Source organism: Symphodus melops (assembly GCF_947650265.1).
Source record: "Symphodus melops genome assembly, chromosome: 18".
NCBI lineage: Eukaryota > Metazoa > Chordata > Actinopteri > Labriformes > Labridae > Symphodus > Symphodus melops.
The window spans coordinates 20,829,450-20,854,055 of NC_136708.1; the positions used below are offsets into that span (position 1 = coordinate 20,829,450).

Consider the following 24,606-nt stretch of genomic DNA (forward strand, 5'->3'; position numbering starts at 1 on the left):
TACACCTGTCCTAGTGTCTTTGGCTTACCGTTTATTACAGAATTCAGTTTAAAATTCTTGTGATTGAGTATTTATAAGCACCTGTTTGTATAAAGAACTTATGAAGTTGTACAACACCAGCAGGACCCAGAGGTCCTCCGATCATTTAACCTTTTGATATTTTGAAGTGTTCACCAGGATATCTAAAAATTACTTTGTGCTTTTTGTTTATCCGAACTTACAATCTCTCCCACTGACACACTAAAGTTGTTTAATTGCCTTCCTCTAGAGGGTGCTGTTCTTTTGATTTTGTTGACTCATAGTCTAAGTTGGCTCTTCAAAAGCTCTGTATATTTTACCAAAAGGTCCAAACTCAGTTGTGCAGTATGTGTTGTATCTAGCTACTACACATCAAGAACATTTTAGTGATGTGACTAAAAACTATGAGATGATCTGGCAGAATGGTTGAAAGAAAAGGCAAAATTGATTTTGATACATTTATTTATAGAGCTGTTCAATAAAACATTTCAGCATGGAGGGTTTATCAAAAGTACAGAAAATTGACCACAATATTCATTGATGTCACATTTACTTATTCACTTATTTAAGAAACAAATAAGATTTTTAGCTTTTGCCAAAAGTAAAAAATAACTCCAGGCTTTACAAGCAAGAAACAAGTTGACAAAATGTAGGTTAGTTGTAAAATCAGGTCAATATTTGAAGCAAAAGTGTAAAGATGATAAACAGATGGATCCCACATCACAAAATTGTTGGATACAAAAGTTAAAAATATCAGAATCAGTTAATAAAAATTTTTAAAAATATAGACAGATCAAAGATTGGTTTCACTAAAAAGATTTATGGTATATCTGCAGTCTTACTCATATTCAAAAGAACGTGTGCCAAAAGCATGAACAGTACAGATGCATGTTATTTTTTTGTCAGGAAAAAGTCAGAAAATTCTTTGTTAGCCTTATAAAAATCTCATGTTGCAAGGAAAGTACATGGATCTTTGCAAGAATGGCTTCCTTTCTTTATTTCTGCAATGGCAGTAAAGACAGACCTGTGATGGGATCTGTAATACACCGCTCCACCAGTTGGAGATATGTGAGGTTGTCTTGAGTGTTGGGATCGAAGAAGCCCTTGGTGTCATCATCAGGATCAGACAGAATCAGATTCATTGCTTCATCAAAGTAACCTCTTTGGTATGCTACCTGTACAGGAACTCTGTGACTGTGCACTGGGTCAATTATGCCTCCAGTGGCAATTTGTGCTTCAAGGAGGCGAATTCCATGATCCTTGACGATGAGGTCTTTTTTCAAGGCCTGGAACAAAGAAATTGTGTCTCCAGTATATGGATCTTTGTATCCTGTGACTGCCCTTTCTGCTGACAGCAGTTTGTTTTTCCACTCATTGCCCACTACTCTTTGAGCTGCAGCTTCCTCTACAGAAAGCTTCTTGTTTTTGACTGGGTCAATGACAAAGCCAGTGGCAGCTTGCGCCTCCAGCAGAACCAGAGAGGTACCAGGAGTCAACAGGCCACGACTTTTGGCTTCATAGATGCTCAGGGTCTCTTTGGTGGACTGCAGGTACACTCCTGCAATACTGTTGGTGCCCTCAAGGTACTTGCGCACTGAGTCCATTTCACTTATTTCAGTCACTGTTACTTTACCAGCGTTTAGATCTTTGTAAAGGTTCTCATCAATGATTTTGGATTCGAGCAGCTCAGTGGCAGTGACATCCTTTCTGATTCCATGAAAACTCTGGACTTCACTTGTCTCTGTGATTGTAGTTGTAATCTTAGTAGTTGCGCTGCTGTCCACTTTTCTCTCAGGTGGTGTACTCTCAACCAGTGATAAAGATGAGGAGGTTGTTGTTGTCTGCTGCTCAATGATTGTTAGGATGATTTCCAAAAATCGTTCAACTGTGATTGACCCAGACTTGAACTGTTGCACTAGCTCTCTCCTCTTTTCTTCAGTGATGTATTTGGAGTAGAGCAGGTCCCACAGTGACACTGTGGTTCCTTGGTATTTCCCTCCTGCTCTTGTTGTTGTTGTAGATTTCAGAATGAGTTTTGTTGCCTCATCAACAAAAAAGTAATACTCTCCTTTCTTTACAATGACCAATAAGCTGAGGCCTGTGATGGGATCTGTAATACACCGCTCCACCAGTTGGAGATATGTGAGGTTTTCTTGAGTGTTGGGATCGAAGAAGCCCTTGGTGTCATCATCAGGATCAGACAGAATCAGATTCATTTCTTCATCAAAGTAGCCTCTTTGGTATGCCACCTGTACAGGAACTCTGTGACTGTGCACTGGGTCAATTATGCCTCCAGTGGCAATTTGTGCTTCAAGGAGGCGAATTCCATGATCCTTGACGATGAGGTCTTTTTTCAAGGCCTGGAACAAAGAAATTGTGTCTCCAGTATATGGATCTTTGTAACCTGTGACTGCCCTTTCTGCTGACAGCAGTTTGTTTTTCCACTCATTGCCCACTACTCTTTGAGCTGCAGCTTCCTCTACAGAAAGCTTCTTGTTTTTGACTGGGTCAATGACAAAGCCAGTGGCAGCTTGCGCCTCCAGCAGAACCAGAGAAGTACCAGGAGTCAACAGGCCACGACTTTTGGCTTCATAGATGCTCAGGGTCTCTTTGGTGGACTGCAGGTACACTCCTGCAATACTGTTGGTGCCCTCAAGGTACTTGCGCACTGAGTCCATTTCACTTATTTCAGTCACTGTTACTTTACCAGCGTTTAGATCTTTGTAAAGGTTCTCATCAATGATTTTGGATTCAAGCAGCTCAGTGGCAGTGACATCCTTTCTGATTCCATGAAAACTCTGGACTTCACTTGTCTCTGTGATTGTAGTTGTAATCTTAGTAGTTGCGCTGCTGTCCACTTTTCTCTCAGGTGGTGTACTCTCAACCATTGATAAAGATGAGGAGGTTGTTGTTGTCTGCTGCTCAATGATTGTTAGGATGATTTCCAAAAAACGTTCAACTGTGATTGACCCAGACTTGAACTGTTGCACTAGCTCTCTCCTCTTTTCTTCAGTGATGTATTTGGAGTAGAGCAGGTCCCACAGTGACACTGTGGTTCCTTGGTATTTCCCTCCTGCTCTTGTTGTTGTTGTAGATTTCAGAATGAGTTTTGTTGCCTCATCAACAAAAAAGTAATACTCTCCTTTCTTTACAATGACCAATAAGCTAAGGCCTGTGATGGGATCTGTAATACACCGCTCCACCAGTTGGAGATATGTGAGGTTGTCTTGAGTGTTGGGATCGAAGAAGCCCTTGGTGTCATCATCAGGATCAGACAGAATCAGATTCATTGCTTCATCAAAGTAACCTCTTTGGTATGCTACCTGTACAGGAACTCTGTGACTGTGCACTGGGTCAATTATGCCTCCAGTGGCAATTTGTGCTTCAAGGAGGCGAATTCCATGATCCTTGACGATGAGGTCTTTTTTCAAGGCCTGGAACAAAGAAATTGTGTCTCCAGTATATGGATCTTTGTATCCTGTGACTGCCCTTTCTGCTGACAGCAGTTTGTTTTTCCACTCATTGCCCACTACTCTTTGAGCTGCAGCTTCCTCTACAGAAAGCTTCTTGTTTTTGACTGGGTCAATGACAAAGCCAGTGGCAGCTTGCGCCTCCAGCAGAACCAGAGAAGTACCAGGAGTCAACAGGCCACGACTTTTGGCTTCATAGATGCTCAGGGTCTCTTTGGTGGACTGCAGGTACACTCCTGCAATACTGTTGGTGCCCTCAAGGTACTTGCGCACTGAGTCCATTTCACTTATTTCAGTCACTGTTACTTTACCAGCGTTTAGATCTTTGTAAAGGTTCTCATCAATGATTTTGGATTCGAGCAGCTCAGTGGCAGTGACATCCTTTCTGATTCCATGAAAACTCTGGACTTCACTTGTCTCTGTGATTGTAGTTGTAATCTTAGTAGTTGCGCTGCTGTCCACTTTTCTCTCAGGTGGTGTACTCTCAACCATTGATAAAGATGAGGAGGTTGTTGTTGTCTGCTGCTCAATGATTGTTAGGATGATTTCCAAAAATCGTTCAACTGTGATTGACCCAGACTTGAACTGTTGCACTAGCTCTCTCCTCTTTTCTTCAGTGATGTATTTGGAGTAGAGCAGGTCCCACAGTGACACTGTGGTTCCTTGGTATTTCCCTCCTGCTCTTGTTGTTGTTGTAGATTTCAGAATGAGTTTTGTTGCCTCATCAACAAAAAAGTAATACTCTCCTTTCTTTACAATGACCAATAAGCTGAGGCCTGTGATGGGATCTGTAATACACCGCTCCACCAGTTGGAGATATGTGAGGTTTTCTTGAGTGTTGGGATCGAAGAAGCCCTTGGTGTCATCATCAGGATCAGACAGAATCAGATTCATTTCTTCATCAAAGTAGCCTCTTTGGTATGCCACCTGTACAGGAACTCTGTGACTGTGCACTGGGTCAATTATGCCTCCAGTGGCAATTTGTGCTTCAAGGAGGCGAATTCCATGATCCTTGACGATGAGGTCTTTTTTCAAGGCCTGGAACAAAGAAATTGTGTCTCCAGTATATGGATCTTTGTAACCTGTGACTGCCCTTTCTGCTGACAGCAGTTTGTTTTTCCACTCATTGCCCACTACTCTTTGAGCTGCAGCTTCCTCTACAGAAAGCTTCTTGTTTTTGACTGGGTCAATGACAAAGCCAGTGGCAGCTTGCGCCTCCAGCAGAACCAGAGAAGTACCAGGAGTCAACAGGCCACGACTTTTGGCTTCATAGATGCTCAGGGTCTCTTTGGTGGACTGCAGGTACACTCCTGCAATACTGTTGGTGCCCTCAAGGTACTTGCGCACTGAGTCCATTTCACTTATTTCAGTCACTGTTACTTTACCAGCGTTTAGATCTTTGTAAAGGTTCTCATCAATGATTTTGGATTCAAGCAGCTCAGTGGCAGTGACATCCTTTCTGATTCCATGAAAACTCTGGACTTCACTTGTCTCTGTGATTGTAGTTGTAATCTTAGTAGTTGCGCTGCTGTCCACTTTTCTCTCAGGTGGTGTACTCTCAACCATTGATAAAGATGAGGAGGTTGTTGTTGTCTGCTGCTCAATGATTGTTAGGATGATTTCCAAAAATCGTTCAACTGTGATTGACCCAGACTTGAACTGTTGCACTAGCTCTCTCCTCTTTTCTTCAGTGATGTATTTGGAGTAGAGCAGGTCCCACAGTGACACTGTGGTTCCTTGGTATTTCCCTCCTGCTCTTGTTGTTGTTGTAGATTTCAGAATGAGTTTTGTTGCCTCATCAACAAAAAAGTAATACTCTCCTTTCTTTACAATGACCAATAAGCTAAGGCCTGTGATGGGATCTGTAATACACCGCTCCACCAGTTGGAGATATGTGAGGTTTTCTTGAGTGTTGGGATCGAAGAAGCCCTTGGTGTCATCATCAGGATCAGACAGAATCAGATTCATTGCTTCATCAAAGTAACCTCTTTGGTATGCCACTTGTACAGGAACTCTGTGACTGTGCACTGGGTCAATTATGCCTCCAGTGGCAATTTGTGCTTCAAGGAGGCGAATTCCATGATCCTTGACGATGAGGTCTTTTTTCAAGGCCTGGAACAAAGAAATTGTGTCTCCAGTATATGGATCTTTGTATCCTGTGACTGCCCTTTCTGCTGACAGCAGTTTGTTTTTCCACTCATTGCCCACTACTCTTTGAGCTGCAGCTTCCTCTACAGAAAGCTTCTTGTTTTTGACTGGGTCAATGACAAAGCCAGTGGCAGCTTGCGCCTCCAGCAGAACCAGAGAGGTACCAGGAGTCAACAGGCCACGACTTTTGGCTTCATAGATGCTCAGGGTCTCTTTGGTGGACTGCAGGTACACTCCTGCAATACTGTTGGTGCCCTCAAGGTACTTGCGCACTGAGTCCATTTCACTTATTTCAGTCACTGTTACTTTACCAGCGTTTAGATCTTTGTAAAGGTTCTCATCAATGATTTTGGATTCGAGCAGCTCAGTGGCAGTGACATCCTTTCTGATTCCATGAAAACTCTGGACTTCACTTGTCTCTGTGATTGTAGTTGTAATCTTAGTAGTTGCGCTGCTGTCCACTTTTCTCTCAGGTGGTGTACTCTCAACCATTGATAAAGATGAGGAGGTTGTTGTTGTCTGCTGCTCAATGATTGTTAGGATGATTTCCAAAAATCGTTCAACTGTGATTGACCCAGACTTGAACTGTTGCACTAGCTCTCTCCTCTTTTCTTCAGTGATGTATTTGGAGTAGAGCAGGTCCCACAGTGACACTGTGGTTCCTTGGTATTTCCCTCCTGCTCTTGTTGTTGTTGTAGATTTCAGAATGAGTTTTGTTGCCTCATCAACAAAAAAGTAATACTCTCCTTTCTTTACAATGACCAATAAGCTGAGGCCTGTGATGGGATCTGTAATACACCGCTCCACCAGTTGGAGATATGTGAGGTTGTCTTGAGTGTTGGGATCGAAGAAGCCCTTGGTGTCATCATCAGGATCAGACAGAATCAGATTCATTGCTTCATCAAAGTAACCTCTTTGGTATGCTACCTGTACAGGAACTCTGTGACTGTGCACTGGGTCAATTATGCCTCCAGTGGCAATTTGTGCTTCAAGGAGGCGAATTCCATGATCCTTGACGATGAGGTCTTTTTTCAAGGCCTGGAACAAAGAAATTGTGTCTCCAGTATATGGATCTTTGTATCCTGTGACTGCCCTTTCTGCTGACAGCAGTTTGTTTTTCCACTCATTGCCCACTACTCTTTGAGCTGCAGCTTCCTCTACAGAAAGCTTCTTGTTTTTGACTGGGTCAATGACAAAGCCAGTGGCAGCTTGCGCCTCCAGCAGAACCAGAGAGGTACCAGGAGTCAACAGGCCACGACTTTTGGCTTCATAGATGCTCAGGGTCTCTTTGGTGGACTGCAGGTACACTCCTGCAATACTGTTGGTGCCCTCAAGGTACTTGCGCACTGAGTCCATTTCACTTATTTCAGTCACTGTTACTTTACCAGCGTTTAGATCTTTGTAAAGGTTCTCATCAATGATTTTGGATTCGAGCAGCTCAGTGGCAGTGACATCCTTTCTGATTCCATGAAAACTCTGGACTTCACTTGTCTCTGTGATTGTAGTTGTAATCTTAGTAGTTGCGCTGCTGTCCACTTTTCTCTCAGGTGGTGTACTCTCAACCATTGATAAAGATGAGGAGGTTGTTGTTGTCTGCTGCTCAATGATTGTTAGGATGATTTCCAAAAATCGTTCAACTGTGATTGACCCAGACTTGAACTGTTGCACTAGCTCTCTCCTCTTTTCTTCAGTGATGTATTTGGAGTAGAGCAGGTCCCACAGTGACACTGTGGTTCCTTGGTATTTCCCTCCTGCTCTTGTTGTTGTTGTAGATTTCAGAATGAGTTTTGTTGCCTCATCAACAAAAAAGTAATACTCTCCTTTCTTTACAATGACCAATAAGCTGAGGCCTGTGATGGGATCTGTAATACACCGCTCCACCAGTTGGAGATATGTGAGGTTGTCTTGAGTGTTGGGATCGAAGAAGCCCTTGGTGTCATCATCAGGATCAGACAGAATCAGATTCATTGCTTCATCAAAGTAACCTCTTTGGTATGCTACCTGTACAGGAACTCTGTGACTGTGCACTGGGTCAATTATGCCTCCAGTGGCAATTTGTGCTTCAAGGAGGCGAATTCCATGATCCTTGACGATGAGGTCTTTTTTCAAGGCCTGGAACAAAGAAATTGTGTCTCCAGTATATGGATCTTTGTATCCTGTGACTGCCCTTTCTGCTGACAGCAGTTTGTTTTTCCACTCATTGCCCACTACTCTTTGAGCTGCAGCTTCCTCTACAGAAAGCTTCTTGTTTTTGACTGGGTCAATGACAAAGCCAGTGGCAGCTTGCGCCTCCAGCAGAACCAGAGAGGTACCAGGAGTCAACAGGCCACGACTTTTGGCTTCATAGATGCTCAGGGTCTCTTTGGTGGACTGCAGGTACACTCCTGCAATACTGTTGGTGCCCTCAAGGTACTTGCGCACTGAGTCCATTTCACTTATTTCAGTCACTGTTACTTTACCAGCGTTTAGATCTTTGTAAAGGTTCTCATCAATGATTTTGGATTCGAGCAGCTCAGTGGCAGTGACATCCTTTCTGATTCCATGAAAACTCTGGACTTCACTTGTCTCTGTGATTGTAGTTGTAATCTTAGTAGTTGCGCTGCTGTCCACTTTTCTCTCAGGTGGTGTACTCTCAACCAGTGATAAAGATGAGGAGGTTGTTGTTGTCTGCTGCTCAATGATTGTTAGGATGATTTCCAAAAATCGTTCAACTGTGATTGACCCAGATTTGAACTGTTGCACTAGCTCTCTCCTCTTTTCTTCAGTGATGTATTTGGAGTAGAGCAGGTCCCACAGTGACACTGTGGTTCCTTGGTATTTCCCTCCTGCTCTTGTTGTTGTTGTAGATTTCAGAATGAGTTTTGTTGCCTCATCAACAAAAAAGTAATACTCTCCTTTCTTTACAATGACCAATAAGCTAAGGCCTGTGATGGGATCTGTAATACACCGCTCCACTAGTTGGAGATATGTGAGGTTTTCTTGAGTGTTGGGATCGAAGAAGCCCTTGGTGTCATCATCAGGATCAGACAGAATCAGATTCATTTCTTCATCAAAGTAACCTCTTTGGTATGCTACCTGTACAGGAACTCTGTGACTGTGCACTGGGTCAATTATGCCTCCAGTGGCAATTTGTGCTTCAAGGAGGCGAATTCCATGATCCTTGACGATGAGGTCTTTTTTCAAGGCCTGGAACAAAGAAATTGTGTCTCCGGTATATGGATCTTTGTATCCTGTGACTGCCCTTTCTGCTGACAGCAGTTTGTTTTTCCACTCATTGCCCACTACTCTTTGAGCTGCAGCTTCCTCTACAGAAAGCTTCTTGTTTTTGACTGGGTCAATGACAAAGCCAGTGGCAGCTTGCGCCTCCAGCAGAACCAGAGAAGTACCAGGAGTCAACAGGCCACGACTTTTGGCTTCATAGATGCTCAGGGTCTCTTTGGTGGACTGCAGGTACACTCCTGCAATACTGTTGGTGCCCTCAAGGTACTTGCGCACTGAGTCCATTTCACTTATTTCAGTCACTGTTACTTTACCAGCGTTTAGATCTTTGTAAAGGTTCTCATCAATGATTTTGGATTCGAGCAGCTCAGTGGCAGTGACATCCTTTCTGATTCCATGAAAACTCTGGACTTCACTTGTCTCTGTGATTGTAGTTGTAATCTTAGTAGTTGCGCTGCTGTCCACTTTTCTCTCAGGTGGTGTACTCTCAACCATTGATAAAGATGAGGAGGTTGTTGTTGTCTGCTGCTCAATGATTGTTAGGATGATTTCCAAAAATCGTTCAACTGTGATTGACCCAGACTTGAACTGTTGCACTAGCTCTCTCCTCTTTTCTTCAGTGATGTATTTGGAGTAGAGCAGGTCCCACAGTGACACTGTGGTTCCTTGATATTTCCCTCCTGCTCTTGTTGTTGTTGTAGATTTCAGAATGAGTTTTGTTGCCTCATCAACAAAAAAGTAATACTCTCCTTTCTTTACAATGACCAATAAGCTAAGGCCTGTGATGGGATCTGTAATACACCGCTCCACTAGTTGGAGATATGTGAGGTTTTCTTGAGTGTTGGGATCGAAGAAGCCCTTGGTGTCATCATCAGGATCAGACAGAATCAGATTCATTTCTTCATCAAAGTAACCTCTTTGGTATGCTACCTGTACAGGAACTCTGTGACTGTGCACTGGGTCAATTATGCCTCCAGTGGCAATTTGTGCTTCAAGGAGGCGAATTCCATGATCCTTGACGATGAGGTCTTTTTTCAAGGCCTGGAACAAAGAAATTGTGTCTCCGGTATATGGATCTTTGTATCCTGTGACTGCCCTTTCTGCTGACAGCAGTTTGTTTTTCCACTCATTGCCCACTACTCTTTGAGCTGCAGCTTCCTCTACAGAAAGCTTCTTGTTTTTGACTGGGTCAATGACAAAGCCAGTGGCAGCTTGCGCCTCCAGCAGAACCAGAGAAGTACCAGGAGTCAACAGGCCACGACTTTTGGCTTCATAGATGCTCAGGGTCTCTTTGGTGGACTGCAGGTACACTCCTGCAATACTGTTGGTGCCCTCAAGGTACTTGCGCACTGAGTCCATTTCACTTATTTCAGTCACTGTTACTTTACCAGCGTTTAGATCTTTGTAAAGGTTCTCATCAATGATTTTGGATTCGAGCAGCTCAGTGGCAGTGACATCCTTTCTGATTCCATGAAAACTCTGGACTTCACTTGTCTCTGTGATTGTAGTTGTAATCTTAGTAGTTGCGCTGCTGTCCACTTTTCTCTCAGGTGGTGTACTCTCAACCAGTGATAAAGATGAGGAGGTTGTTGTTGTCTGCTGCTCAATGATTGTTAGGATGATTTCCAAAAATCGTTCAACTGTGATTGACCCAGACTTGAACTGTTGCACTAGCTCTCTCCTCTTTTCTTCAGTGATGTATTTGGAGTAGAGCAGGTCCCACAGTGACACTGTGGTTCCTTGGTATTTCCCTCCTGCTCTTGTTGTTGTTGTAGATTTCAGAATGAGTTTTGTTGCCTCATCAACAAAAAAGTAATACTCTCCTTTCTTTACAATGACCAATAAGCTGAGGCCTGTGATGGGATCTGTAATACACCGCTCCACCAGTTGGAGATATGTGAGGTTGTCTTGAGTGTTGGGATCGAAGAAGCCCTTGGTGTCATCATCAGGATCAGACAGAATCAGATTCATTGCTTCATCAAAGTAACCTCTTTGGTATGCTACCTGTACAGGAACTCTGTGACTGTGCACTGGGTCAATTATGCCTCCAGTGGCAATTTGTGCTTCAAGGAGGCGAATTCCATGATCCTTGACGATGAGGTCTTTTTTCAAGGCCTGGAACAAAGAAATTGTGTCTCCAGTATATGGATCTTTGTATCCTGTGACTGCCCTTTCTGCTGACAGCAGTTTGTTTTTCCACTCATTGCCCACTACTCTTTGAGCTGCAGCTTCCTCTACAGAAAGCTTCTTGTTTTTGACTGGGTCAATGACAAAGCCAGTGGCAGCTTGCGCCTCCAGCAGAACCAGAGAGGTACCAGGAGTCAACAGGCCACGACTTTTGGCTTCATAGATGCTCAGGGTCTCTTTGGTGGACTGCAGGTACACTCCTGCAATACTGTTGGTGCCCTCAAGGTACTTGCGCACTGAGTCCATTTCACTTATTTCAGTCACTGTTACTTTACCAGCGTTTAGATCTTTGTAAAGGTTCTCATCAATGATTTTGGATTCGAGCAGCTCAGTGGCAGTGACATCCTTTCTGATTCCATGAAAACTCTGGACTTCACTTGTCTCTGTGATTGTAGTTGTAATCTTAGTAGTTGCGCTGCTGTCCACTTTTCTCTCAGGTGGTGTACTCTCAACCATTGATAAAGATGAGGAGGTTGTTGTTGTCTGCTGCTCAATGATTGTTAGGATGATTTCCAAAAATCGTTCAACTGTGATTGACCCAGACTTGAACTGTTGCACTAGCTCTCTCCTCTTTTCTTCAGTGATGTATTTGGAGTAGAGCAGGTCCCACAGTGACACTGTGGTTCCTTGGTATTTCCCTCCTGCTCTTGTTGTTGTTGTAGATTTCAGAATGAGTTTTGTTGCCTCATCAACAAAAAAGTAATACTCTCCTTTCTTTACAATGACCAATAAGCTAAGGCCTGTGATGGGATCTGTAATACACCGCTCCACCAGTTGGAGATATGTGAGGTTGTCTTGAGTGTTGGGATCGAAGAATCCCTTGGTGTCATCATCAGGATCAGACAGAATCAGATTCATTGCTTCATCAAAGTAACCTCTTTGGTATGCCACTTGTACAGGAACTCTGTGACTGTGCACTGGGTCAATTATGCCTCCAGTGGCAATTTGTGCTTCAAGGAGGCGAATTCCATGATCCTTGACGATGAGGTCTTTTTTCAAGGCCTGGAACAAAGAAATTGTGTCTCCAGTATATGGATCTTTGTATCCTGTGACTGCCCTTTCTGCTGACAGCAGTTTGTTTTTCCACTCATTGCCCACTACTCTTTGAGCTGCAGCTTCCTCTACAGAAAGCTTCTTGTTTTTGACTGGGTCAATGACAAAGCCAGTGGCAGCTTGCGCCTCCAGCAGAACCAGAGAGGTACCAGGAGTCAACAGGCCACGACTTTTGGCTTCATAGATGCTCAGGGTCTCTTTGGTGGACTGCAGGTACACTCCTGCAATACTGTTGGTGCCCTCAAGGTACTTGCGCACTGAGTCCATTTCACTTATTTCAGTCACTGTTACTTTACCAGCGTTTAGATCTTTGTAAAGGTTCTCATCAATGATTTTGGATTCGAGCAGCTCAGTGGCAGTGACATCCTTTCTGATTCCATGAAAACTCTGGACTTCACTTGTCTCTGTGATTGTAGTTGTAATCTTAGTAGTTGCGCTGCTGTCCACTTTTCTCTCAGGTGGTGTACTCTCAACCAGTGATAAAGATGAGGAGGTTGTTGTTGTCTGCTGCTCAATGATTGTTAGGATGATTTCCAAAAATCGTTCAACTGTGATTGACCCAGACTTGAACTGTTGCACTAGCTCTCTCCTCTTTTCTTCAGTGATGTATTTGGAGTAGAGCAGGTCCCACAGTGACACTGTGGTTCCTTGGTATTTCCCTCCTGCTCTTGTTGTTGTTGTAGATTTCAGAATGAGTTTTGTTGCCTCATCAACAAAAAAGTAATACTCTCCTTTCTTTACAATGACCAATAAGCTGAGGCCTGTGATGGGATCTATGATACACCGCTCCATCAGTTGGAGATATGTGAGGTTGTCTTGAGTGTTGGGATCGAAGAAACCTTTGGTGTCATCATCAGGATCAGACAGAATCTGATTCATTTTCTCATCAAAGTAACCTCTTTGGTATGCCACTTGTACAGGAACTCTGTGACTGTGCACTGGGTCAATTATGCCTCCAGTGGCAATTTGTGCTTCAAGGAGGCGAATTCCATGATCCTTGACGATGAGGTCTTTCTTTAAGGCCTGGAACAGAGAAATTGTGTCTCCAGTGTATGGATCTTTGTATCCCGTTACTGCTCGTTCTGCTGACAGCAGTTTCTTTTTCCACTCTTTTCCAACCACGTCTTGAGCTACAGCTTCCTCTACTGGAAGTTTTCTGTTTTTCACTGGATCAATTATGAATCCAGTTGCAGCTTGTGCCTCCAGCAGCACAAGAGATGTGCCAGGGGTTAGCAGGCCTTTGGTTTTTGCTTCATAGATGCTCATGATTTTCTTGGTGGATTCTACTCTGACACCTGCAATGCAGTTTGTCGCTCCAAGGTACTTCTGAATTGATTCCATTTTGTTGATCTTGTCTTCAGTTACTTCTCCTTGTATAATCTGTGTGAAAAGTTCCTTTGAGATAATTTTTGACTCATACAACTCACTGGCGGAGACCTGCTTTCTTAGGCCTTTAAACTTTCTTTCCTTGGATGATACTTCTGTTATTATAACAGTAAGTATTTCAATGATGTCCTCTATGTTCATGGCTCCTGTCTTGTATTGTTGTATGATCTGCTCCCTTTTCTGTTCCGATATGTATTCAGAGAGCAACACTTCCCACAGTGTCACCTCTTTATTTTTAAATTTCCCTGCATTTATTGCCACAGTTTTGTTCTTGAATACATGCTGTATTTTCTGATCTGTGTGGAGCACATGGGATTCTTCTTCATACAGGGGTAGAAGAAGTAGCCCAGTATTGGGATCTTTTTCACATCGCTGGATGAGCTCGTGGTAAGAAAGGTTTTCTTTGTTGTTTGGGTCAAAGAATCCCCTTGTATCATCAGTTGGGCTCAACAGAATTTTGTTCAAACTCTCATCTAGATACCCCTTTCTGATAGCGACATGAACAGGCAGTCTGTGACTCTGATTCGGGTCAATTACTCCTCCAGTTGCAATCTGTGCATCAAGAAGACGAATGCCATCACTTCTTTGAATTAGCTGTTCACTCATGGCTTCAAATAGTGATATAGTTGCATCTGTGTATGGATCTCTATAGCCAGTAACAGCTCTCTCAGCTGAGAGAAGTTGTTCAAGAACATCTGGTCCAATGACTTTTTCTCTTGCTGCAACTTTAACAGCATAGACCTTGTTTTTGACAGGATCAATAACCCCTCCTGTGGCAGCCTGCGCCTCAAGCAGTACAAGTGCAATGCCAGGTGTCAAACGACCTTCCATTTTTGCTTCATGTATACTCGTTACTTTCTGGGATGGATAAACTTTAAGTCCAGCTATGCTTCCAGTTCCTTTTAGGTATCTCCTTACAGGTTCATGTTGGGCAACTGCTTCAAAAGTGAGTTTTCCTTCTTTTACTTGTTTGAATGTATCTGCATCAATGATCTCAGCATCAAGAAACTGTTGTGCAGAGACAGGCTTTCTTAATCCCATTACCATGAGATTTTCATTGTTTTCCAGTTTTTCAATGGTTGAAATGACCAATGTGATTATGGTTTGTGTGCTAATTTTCCTTGTTCTGTATTTTTCAATTAATTCAAGCTGCTGATCTTCAGTGAAGTACCTGGAGTGAATTAAGTCCCAAAGTGAAACAGATTTTCCAGCATAGTGTCCCATGGTTACGCTCACAGCCGTCTTTTCAAATTCATGCTTTATCTCAGTGGCAGTGTACACTTTGGCCTTAGCTTCAGAGGTTTTTAATTTGTCATCAAGTGGCAGGAGATACAGTCCCGTTTGCTCATCTTTAACGCATCTACCCAACATTTCCATGTAGGTCAGATTGTTGTGAGTTTTTGGATCAAAAAAGCCCTTTGTGTCATCAGTTGGGTCTGACAGGATTTGATTTAGTTCGGCATCAAAATATCCTTTTCTGTATGCAACCTCTAGAGGTAAATGAAGACACTTCAAGGGATCAATGATACCACCTGTGGCGATCTGGGCTTCAAGTAAACGAATACCATGCTGCTTGACGATTAGATCCTTTTGCAAGGCTTGGAAGAGTGAGATCTTTTGATCACTGTATGGATCTATGTAACCCGTTACCGCCCTCTCTGCAGACAAAAGCTTCTCACAGGTCTGTGGCCCTATTACCTTTTCTTTGAGGGCTTGTTCCACTGTAAGTTTTTTGTTTTTTAGGGGGTCAACAATGAAGCCTGTAGCTGCTTGTGCCTCAAGAAGGCAGAGGGCAGTGCCAGGTGTTAGAATACCAATTCTCTGAGCCTCGTAGATGCTAAGCTTCTGATTGGAGGGTTGCAATATGACACCAGCCACACAGCTTTTCCCTTGAAGGTAGGATCTCACACTGTCGATTTTCATTACATCAGTGCTTGTTATTTTTCCATGGATCAAATTGTTGTATGTTTGTGCATCCACAATATCCAAGTCCAAGAGATCCACAACAGAAACCTCTCCTCTAAGACCTTCAAAGTTAAGCCCAGCTTGCTGTTTGATCTCCTTGCTCTCAATTATTTCAAGAATGGTGACAGTGAGTTGCTCAATTGTGATTTTCCTCGACTTGAAGAGCTTGAAAAATTCCTGTCTTTTGTCCTCAGTCAGATACTCTGAATTAATAAGATCCCAAAGTGTTGTGTGCTTTCCCTTGAACCTGCCAAACTTAACAGCAACTGTTGTTGTTTTGAACGTTTCCCTGATATTATCATCTATGTTAACTTTCTTAAGCTTGCTTTTGAGGGGCAAGAGGCACAGGCCTGTGCTTGGATCTGTTACACATCTGTCCATGAGCTGCAAGTATGTCAGGTTCTCAAGATTGTTAGGGTCAAAGAATCCTTTTGTGTCATCACTTGGATCACTCAGAATCTCGTTCATTTCCTCATCAAAGAAACCCCTCTTGTAGGCCACGTGAACAGGTATGCGATGGCTGTTGATTGGGTCAATGATCCCTCCGGTGGCAATTTGTGCCTCCATGAGTCGAATTCCATGGTCTTTCAGGATGAGATCTTTCTGCATGGCTTGAAACAGCGAGATTATTTTGCCATCATTTGGATCTCTGTACCCAGTGACTGCTCTCTCTGCTGAGCGCAGCTTTTGACAGACATCAGGCCCCACAATTTTTGCTTTAACGGCATCATCAACTGAAAATTTCCGGTTTCCAATGGGGTCAATCACAAAACCTGTTGCTGCTTGTGCCTCCAGTAGAATCAAAGCAGTTCCTGGCATCAGCTTGCCTTTTTGTCTGGCCTGGTAGATGGTCATGATTTGAGAATCAGGAAGCAAAATACCTGCAATGCTGCTTTTCCCCTGAAGGTACACATTTACGCTTTCATCTTCTGTCACTTCCTTCAGTGACTTTTTTCCCTTTTTCAGATCCTCCAAGACCTCCTCACTAATGATATCTGCCTCCACAAGCTGTTTCGCTGTCACAGTTTCTCTGATGCCTTCAAAAACAACTTTAGTTGTTTTCACAGACTTTTCTATGACTTCCAGAACCATTGTGATGGTCATTTTCATATTAAGCTTTCCTTCTCTGTATTTTTTAAAGATGTCTCTTCTCTGATTTTCATCAAAGTATTCTGACATCAGAAGCTCCCACAGAGATACTGTCATTCCCATGTACTTTCCACAGGTGACTTTCACCTTTTCCTCTTTAAAGGCCATTTTAGTTTGGTAGTCGATGAAATTAAAATTCAGCCTGTCTGACTTTTCAAGGAGAGGGAGAAGGCACAGTCCAGTGACTGGATCAATGACGCATCGCTCCATCAGCTGAAGGTAAGTTAGATTGTCTTCTGTGTTTGGGTCAAAAAACCCTTTGGTGTCATCCCCTGAATCCTCTAGTATGGCATTCATTTCTTCGTTAAAATAACCTCTCTTGAAGGCAATTACTGTGGGAAGTCGATGGCTGTTAATGGGGTCAATGATTCCACCTGTAGCAATTTGTGCCTCAAGTAAACGTATCCCATGCTCCTTCACAATTAGATCTTTGGTCAGTGCTTGAAACAGTGATATAGTGTCACTTGAGTATGGGTCTTTGTATCCAGTTACTGCTCTCTCAGCAGAACGCAGCTTTGCATGAAATTCTGGGCCAATAAGTTTGTGCTTGATGGCCTCATCCACTGTGAACCTTTTGTTTTTTACAGGATCCATCATGAATCCAGTAGCAGCTTGGGCCTCCAGTAAAACCAGTGCTGTTCCAGGCATCAGTATGCCTTGTTTCATCGCTTGGTAAATACTCATTCTCTGATTTGTGGAGAGTACAGCAACGCCTGCTATACTACCTTTGCCTTCCAGGTATTCTTTGACTGTTTCCATCAACATCACATCCTGAGTTGTGGTATTCCCCTTCTGAAGGTCATCAAATGTTTCTTTGTCAATGATCTTTGATTCAAGGAGTTCAGTAGAGGAGATGCCTCTTCGCAGACCTTTGAAGGTGATGCAAACAGGAAGGAGCAGCAGGCCTGTGTCAGGCTCCACAGTACATTTCTCCAGGAGACTTTGGTAATCAAGAGTTTCTTGAGAGCTGGGATTGTAGAAGACTTTGAGCTCTGACATCTGATTATTGAGTAAACCTTTTTCATAGAAGCCCTTTTGAATGGCAGTCTCTGCTGAAATGTAAGTCTTCTCAGATGGATCAAAGAGGCCTTTCGTGGCTATCTGTGCTTCCAGGAGCCTCAATCCATAATCTCTGGGGACTAAATCTTTTTGCATTGCTTGGAATACAGATATGATTTGATTTGTGTAGGGGTCTACATAGCCAGTGACAGCTTTTTCTGCTGTCTGGAGTTTCTCTTTCATCTCTGGTCCAACTATTGCCTCTTTTATTGCATCTTCAACCGTAAGTATTCGATTGTTTACTGGGTCTACGATGCCCCCTGTCGCTGCTTGTGCTTCAAGCATGGCTAATGCTGTACCTGGCTTGAGTAGACGTTTTTTCATGGCTTGGTATATGGTTACCTTCTCCTTTGTCTTTTCCAGAAAAATACCAGCCACAGGTCCATGGACTTCAGTGAAGCCATTTTTCTTCCCTTCAGAATCTTGACTGATGGAGTCCATCTTGGCTTGAAACACTGTGTGACAAATAAATACAAATTGGAACAGGTTTGAATATCATATACTCAAATGTCTGCAAATGATAGTTTCCTTCTCCACCACAAAATTATATAGAATAACACTTTAAAAAAAAAAAAAAAGCTTTGTACAGGGTCTAATTAAATCATATCAAAGGTATACAATGTGAAAACAGTCAAGCAATAAATTAAAAAATGTTTAACCGTCTGTACGATTACTCTGTAGACTATAGGTCATTGTTCTTTTTCAGCTGCATCATGTTCATTAGGAGGTTTTTAAATTATATTAGAGTCTCAGCCATTTTCTTTGGTAACATAACAATGTGCATGGTCGCTTACCTGTTCTTTTGTAAATCATCTCAAGATAAAGTTTGTTGTGAATTGGTGCTATTCAAACAAATATTGATTGTCTATGCAGAGTTATCTATAGAGTATGTAACGTCATCTTTATCAAGTTAATGATTAAGTTAATGTTTTACACATGGCCCAGCCTCACTATTTAGACTGCATAGCATACTGTTGCAGAATATGAAGTTAAAATATATTTGAGTCTGGCCAAACTTTCAGTGTCAGCATAAAAATATGAAGGGAAAATAAATGTATCCAAGCTCATCCTGAGTATAAAATGAAAGTTTCAATTTTGGGCTAACTTTGGGACCAACCTTTCAGTTTCTTTATGAGTCTTTGAGAAGATTTGAATCCCTGGGTGCAATTTCCCGAAATCTGGGATGAAGATCAAGGTTACCAGGGCTTTTATGTTCTGGTCCCTGGGACCTTCAACCTTCTTCCCTGAGAAGATAAGACAAACAAAAGATATTCTGTTAATCGAACCTCTTCAGTGTTCGCACACTTTATTCATTTATGTTATGAGGTTACACCCTAAAGATAAGGCAATAAATGTTCTTCTCAATTCATAATCTACAGACACACTTTACAAATAAACTTTCCGCTATTTCATTAATGTTTATTTTGGCATACCAAGACGTAATGCTTTGAAACTGGAACAGCTAGATGCCCTGTGTTGTCACAACAGGTGTTGAAACATGGAAACAAAAACGCTATGCAACTCTTAACCCTTTAAACCTTAACATTGCAACACTTTGCAGTTACTTGCTTTTAGCTCTGTCATCGGTCACTGTCTCTGTAGCTGTAAAGATTTTAAACTATATTCCCCATTTCTAAAATTTGTCTGTTGTTTGGTGCTAATCAGACATTGTGCAGTGGGTTCTAAAACACATCGCTGCTAGAGCTTAATGTTGATAAAATATGCCAAAAGTGAACCAGAAGAATGGGCTAAAAGGTGGTCAGTTTTTAAAGTGTTACTGCAAAAGGTGTGTGTGTGTGTGTGTGTGTGTGTGTGTGTGTGTGTGTGTGTGTGTGTGTGTGTGTGTGTGTGTGTGTGTGTGTGTGTGTGTGTGTCTCAACTAGAATCTTCTTTATCATGAATAAGTGGTGAGGACTAAATGATCATTGAAGGTCTCATATTGTCCTCCCTTTTCAACCAGTTTAAATAAGTCTCAGAGCTCATTAAAATATGTCTGTAAAGTGTGTTGTTGTAAATCCACTCTAATCCTGTATTCGCTCATGTCTATAAACCCCTCTATTTCAGCCCTGCTCAGAACAGACTGTTTCTGTGTCTGTAGCTTTAAATGCAAATGAGCTGTGTTTGACCACGCCCCTTCTCTGGAAGGGCTCAGGCTTTCTCTGGGGATTGAAAACAGGAAGCCAGTAAAATTGCATGTTAGGCTTTTGAAGCTATTTTGGTATGTGTGGATCCGAATCTCAAAGGAAGCGTTAATTTGTTTGTTAATTTGTTGATTCAAAGTTGACATTACACTGATAAATTTGGTTGACTGTTTGCAGCCACTTCCTGTTGAAGGCATCCTGCCTGTGTTTACTGTCTGCCTGATAAGTCTAGTGCTGAAACGTTGCCAATAAATGATTGATAACAAATAAGACAGAGTGCAGGAGTTTACCTGGAGGTTTTAAAGATAATCAATAAAGATTATCCTTATCCTTAAAAGAGAAAATAAAGCAATAAAACAAACTTCCAACTACCTCCTTAAGATTTTCTGCAAGTTTGAACACTTCCAGATATATTTGACAATACACTGCAAAACCTCAAACATTAGCACCGATATCTGTGTTTTCTTGTCCAAAATTCCTCGTTACAACCATTTCAAGACAAGTTAAAGCAAGTAAACTGTTGTCATGCACGACAGCATTCATAGCCTAAAGTCATTTGCATTTCCCGTCTCTGCATGGATGGGCCTTTAAAACACCTCAAACTCAACAACGGATAATTAAGCAACAGATCCAAACAAATATGTCACATGACTACAAGACTCTTCAAAACGGTTTCAGTTTGACTTTAAAAAGACTCCAGTATGGATCAAACTGAAGCTCTGCAGGTCGTCACATAATGAACCGCTGAACAGAAAAGACCATTTGTCCAAGTGAAGATTTAATCTTCCTGAAGGGCGCCTCACCTGACAGCACTCACTCTGGTTGAGCTGCTAAGCGTTGCATGGATTCAGTCACCAAGTAAAGACAATACATTCAAATAGAATCAGAAATTTTTAAGTATGGGGAAGAGACACCTGGATAACTTAACTTCTGCTTGCATAATATTATGATGAGCAACTTAGCCAGCAAAGCATCCTGCGTCTTTATTTATAAACACAATGTAACATATATAGAATATTATAACAGTGATGAAGGGATCGCCTGAGTTTATGCTGAGCTCCCCTATAAGTGCCCCTGCACACTGAGGGAATAACAATAATAATAATAATAATAATAACATTAAAATAAACTGGACTTGAGAGTTCAGAAACCTGAGTTTTATTTCCACCCTTTCTGTTGACGGGTTGGTAGCTGTATTTAATGTGAGGGATGATGTCATTGCCGGCAGTAGGACTGAATGTAATCACTCTCTAGAAAAGGGGCGTGAATGGAAACCAAGCTGTGAAGCTCACAAACCTGCTCATTGTGAAAGCTCAACTGTGAAAGTAAGATGAGGTAATTTCTTGTTGCTTTACTGCTTCATATAAACAGATAAAACACAACAAGAGATTTTAAGGACCACATTGTTAAAAAAATAGATTGTTTATGATCTCAGTTAATCCCTTGGGACAAAAGGTGAGGACTGTTTTCACTACATGCAAGTCATTACCTGCGAGGTGTCTGTGTCATAGTTCACAACATCTCTGAGCTGCAACAGGCTGAATAACACAAACTCATACAGAGTAGAATAACATGTTGGTTAAATAGCAGCAGTTTCTACATTATCTCTGCCTGCAAAGTGTTGAGTTTGCTGATCAAGGCCGTCACCCTCTTTGTAAATGTTTGAATTGTTTGAAGGATGTTAAACATTCACTTTGCATTTATTGCATCTTTTGAGTTTACTTATCATACCGTAAAAGGCAAATGCATGACCTGCAGGGAGCAAACACACGCTTTAGCCGCACTGTTTAATTTCTAGTCAAATTCACGGCCATGATGCCCCACAGAAGACAGAGTCAGATATTAAAGCAGCACAAACTTCAACTCTTATTAATGAAAAAGTGACTCCTTGCATTCACTCTTATATTTCTGTTAGTTAAAAAAAACCAGCATGTATTATTTAAACACTTAGCAGCAACTTAATAATACATTTCTGCACAAACGGATGTAACTCAATACATCATAAACATCTCCTCTTATTTGTGCATTCTCATAAATGTGTGATTTCAGCTACTTGTTAACACTTAAAGGTAGCTTCAAACTATTTTTATTGAGTCATGTTTTTTTAGTATTATTGTAATACCATTAAAACTGTCTACTAAAATTTACAGTTAGAAAAGTGTAGGTTTCCTGTATTATTTTTAACACGTGTTTAAGGCACCTGTCTGAGTGAGTTATGTGACTATCACTTTTACTAAGCCAAGAATCTGCCAGAACCGCTCTGAGATCATTCTGCCCTCGACACCCTGCTCCCTGTGTGACTCAAAGAAAAAACACTGGAGACACAACTGACTCCCTGCAAATCGCCTATACATACATGCATTATGCACATTATGCATGAAACTCAAGTCTTTATCACTGCTGTGCATTCCTGACACTACCCAAGCAATAAAGACAAAAACAGGAGGGAATGAGGCAATACATCATATCATTTGATGTTGCATAATAGATACTGTAGCTGTGAAAAAAGTCAGATTTTTATGTGTCAGCAGCCCGGGGACATAGACACAGTGTTCAGACTTGTCATAACCCAGAACACTGACACAGAGGCCTACTTTTACATTAACTTTATATAAACAGCTGTGGTCAAAGGTAATTGGCGAGGAATGTTTGCTTTCCCTTTTTTTATCAGAGGGGTGTTGGCTCACTGTGCAAGATACTCATGTTATTCATTCACTTATTTGCTTTTACAACACTTTCACAGCACAGTTAGAAGAGTTTAAAAAATGGGATAAATTTGGATTTAACGTGTGCAAAAGAATATGCTGTCTTTAAAGGAGACATGTCCTTTCTTTATCACATGAACACAATACAGTCATATAATTGAGTTTAAAATTCTTACACAACTGTCGGGGAAAACATCTGCTCTTACCTGACGTTTGTGGAAAGTCCCGCTGTGTTAGCAGTCAACCTCAGCTGGCATGAGAGGAATCTGGATTTTGAGGTGCTCCCAACATCTCAGACGTAATCCTCCGTGCTCACTGGTCAGATATATAGCAGGTCCAGCGGTTTAGCCCCTCCTGCTTTGAACAGGAACAGCCTCCTCTCCTCAGACTGGGAACGGGAGTAACGGCCGGGGGAACTCTCTGCACTGAACTCAGGATGCCAGGAATTCCTGCAGACTTCCTCCCAGCGTGTCCATTGTGCTCTTAAACAATACAGGCATGATAATTGATCTTTTCTTACTGTACTATCGGTGAGCTGATGTTGATCCAAATTCCTTTAAGACACGTTTACAATATGGTCTCCATCCCTCTTTATCTTTTATTGATGTGCAGTCATTTTTACACCTTACTTACAGTAAGTGAGCGACAGTGCAGGCGTTATCTTCCTTATCTTACCAACCAGGTTGTAACAAGCAGAGCCGGATACCCTGAGATTACTTTGTCTTTATGTGTGAGCTTCCCTCAGGTTTGGCAGGTTTTTCAGATCTGACTGAAAAGCAAAGATGTGAGGTGGAGGGGGGGTGGGGGTCTGTGACTTCATTTACCTGAAACAAATCAACCGCGACACTAATCAGACAACCTGATCAGATAACACCTGTTATCTGTCTGAGTAGCAGGAAAATACATTAGTCACTTAAAATAATGACGTCTTACGTCGCTCGATCACGTCTCTGCAGGTGAAACCACAGCAGGTATTAACACCTTAAATAAAACAGACGTCAACTTTAAGAAAAGTTTGGAGTCGTAAAAGGTTTACGCTCTTAAAATGGTTCCCATTAAAAGAAATTCTACAGTTTACAATCTACAATTTGGATGAAATTAAAAAATACAAATTTTGTGTTTTAGTATCATTTGGGATTTTCGAGTCGTTCAATCAAAGAACATTAAACAAATAAAGTTTGTTGTAAAAATGAAGATAGCTCTGAGATTTGTTATGACATTTGAATTATGAATGATAATTAAATAAGCAGGTTTTTATTAGTTGTGCAATTTTTTTTTTTTTTTTCCCAACAGAAAATCTAGCTTACCTTTGTGAGCGTCAGAAAAACCAGACATTGCTTAACAATAACACTTAACTAAGAAATATTTTTGGTTTCCTGAGAAGGGTTGTGAGGTGTCGAATGTCAGCCAAATAATTCAATCACTCGGTTTGGGAGACAGTTGAAAGATTAAACAATGAGATAAGTACAGTACTGCTCATGCCATTTCTAAGGTGTTTTAACTCTGGGCTGTAACCTCTTGTTTTTGATTTCTCAGAAACTTCAAATTGAGCATCTGCCATTAAATCCGGGTGTGTTTGCCATAGGTAAGAAAAAGGGTAGGACAGGTGAAAACTGCAAGAATGGAAAAGTTTGGTTACATGTTATTACAGGTTTTCATTCCCTGGAACCAGGAAGATATTTTCTTTAAAAGTGACACGACTATGGAGGGCTGGTAGAGTCGTGGTTAGTGTGCATGCTCCAAGTTGTCTTCAGGGTTTGGATCTAACCTGTGCCTCCTTTCTCACATGTCATTCTCTCTCTCTCTCTCTCTCTCTCTCTCTCTCTCTGTCTCTGTCTCATTCTCTCTCTCTCTCTCTCTCATTCTCTCCCTCTCTCTCTCTCTCTCTCTCTCTCTCTCTCTCCCTCTCTCTCTCTCATTCTCTCCCTCTCTCTCTCTCTCTCTCTCTCTCTCCCTCTCTCTCCCTCTCTCTCTCTCTCTCTCTCTCTCTCTCTCTCTCTCTCCCTGATTTCCAGCTCTTATTAACTGTCCTGTCTGGACAATAAAGGCCCCAAAAGCCCCAAACCCCTAAAAAAAAACTTAAAAAAATATCAATATCATGGCGTT

At 41.9% G+C, this 24,606-nt stretch overlaps 1 protein-coding gene across 2 annotated transcripts; it reads right to left on the minus strand.

Annotated features, from left to right (window-relative positions):
- Positions 1-462: 462 nt before the first annotated feature.
- On the minus strand, positions 463-22,797 carry eppk1 (epiplakin 1). 2 transcript variants are annotated; one of them, XM_079367765.1, is made up of 3 exons: positions 22,707-22,797; positions 18,772-18,898; positions 463-18,109 (listed from the first exon to the last, which is right to left on the minus strand). In XM_079367765.1, exon 3 carries the CDS (start codon positions 18,093-18,095, stop codon positions 1,014-1,016), a length of 17,082 nt encoding a protein of 5,693 aa, XP_079223891.1. In that variant the 5' UTR covers positions 18,096-18,109; positions 18,772-18,898; positions 22,707-22,797; the 3' UTR covers positions 463-1,013. The 2 variants fall into 2 exon arrangements, with proteins under 2 accessions (XP_079223891.1, XP_079223892.1); XM_079367766.1 differs by lacking the exon at positions 18,772-18,898.
- Between the last annotated feature and the right edge of the window lie 1,809 nt (positions 22,798-24,606).

Bases quoted from the DNA above. Each gene is read 5' to 3' on its own strand.
- eppk1 (XM_079367766.1), bottom strand. From the start codon at position 18,095: ATGGACTCCATCAGTCAAGATTCTGAAGGGAAGAAAAATGGCTTCACT.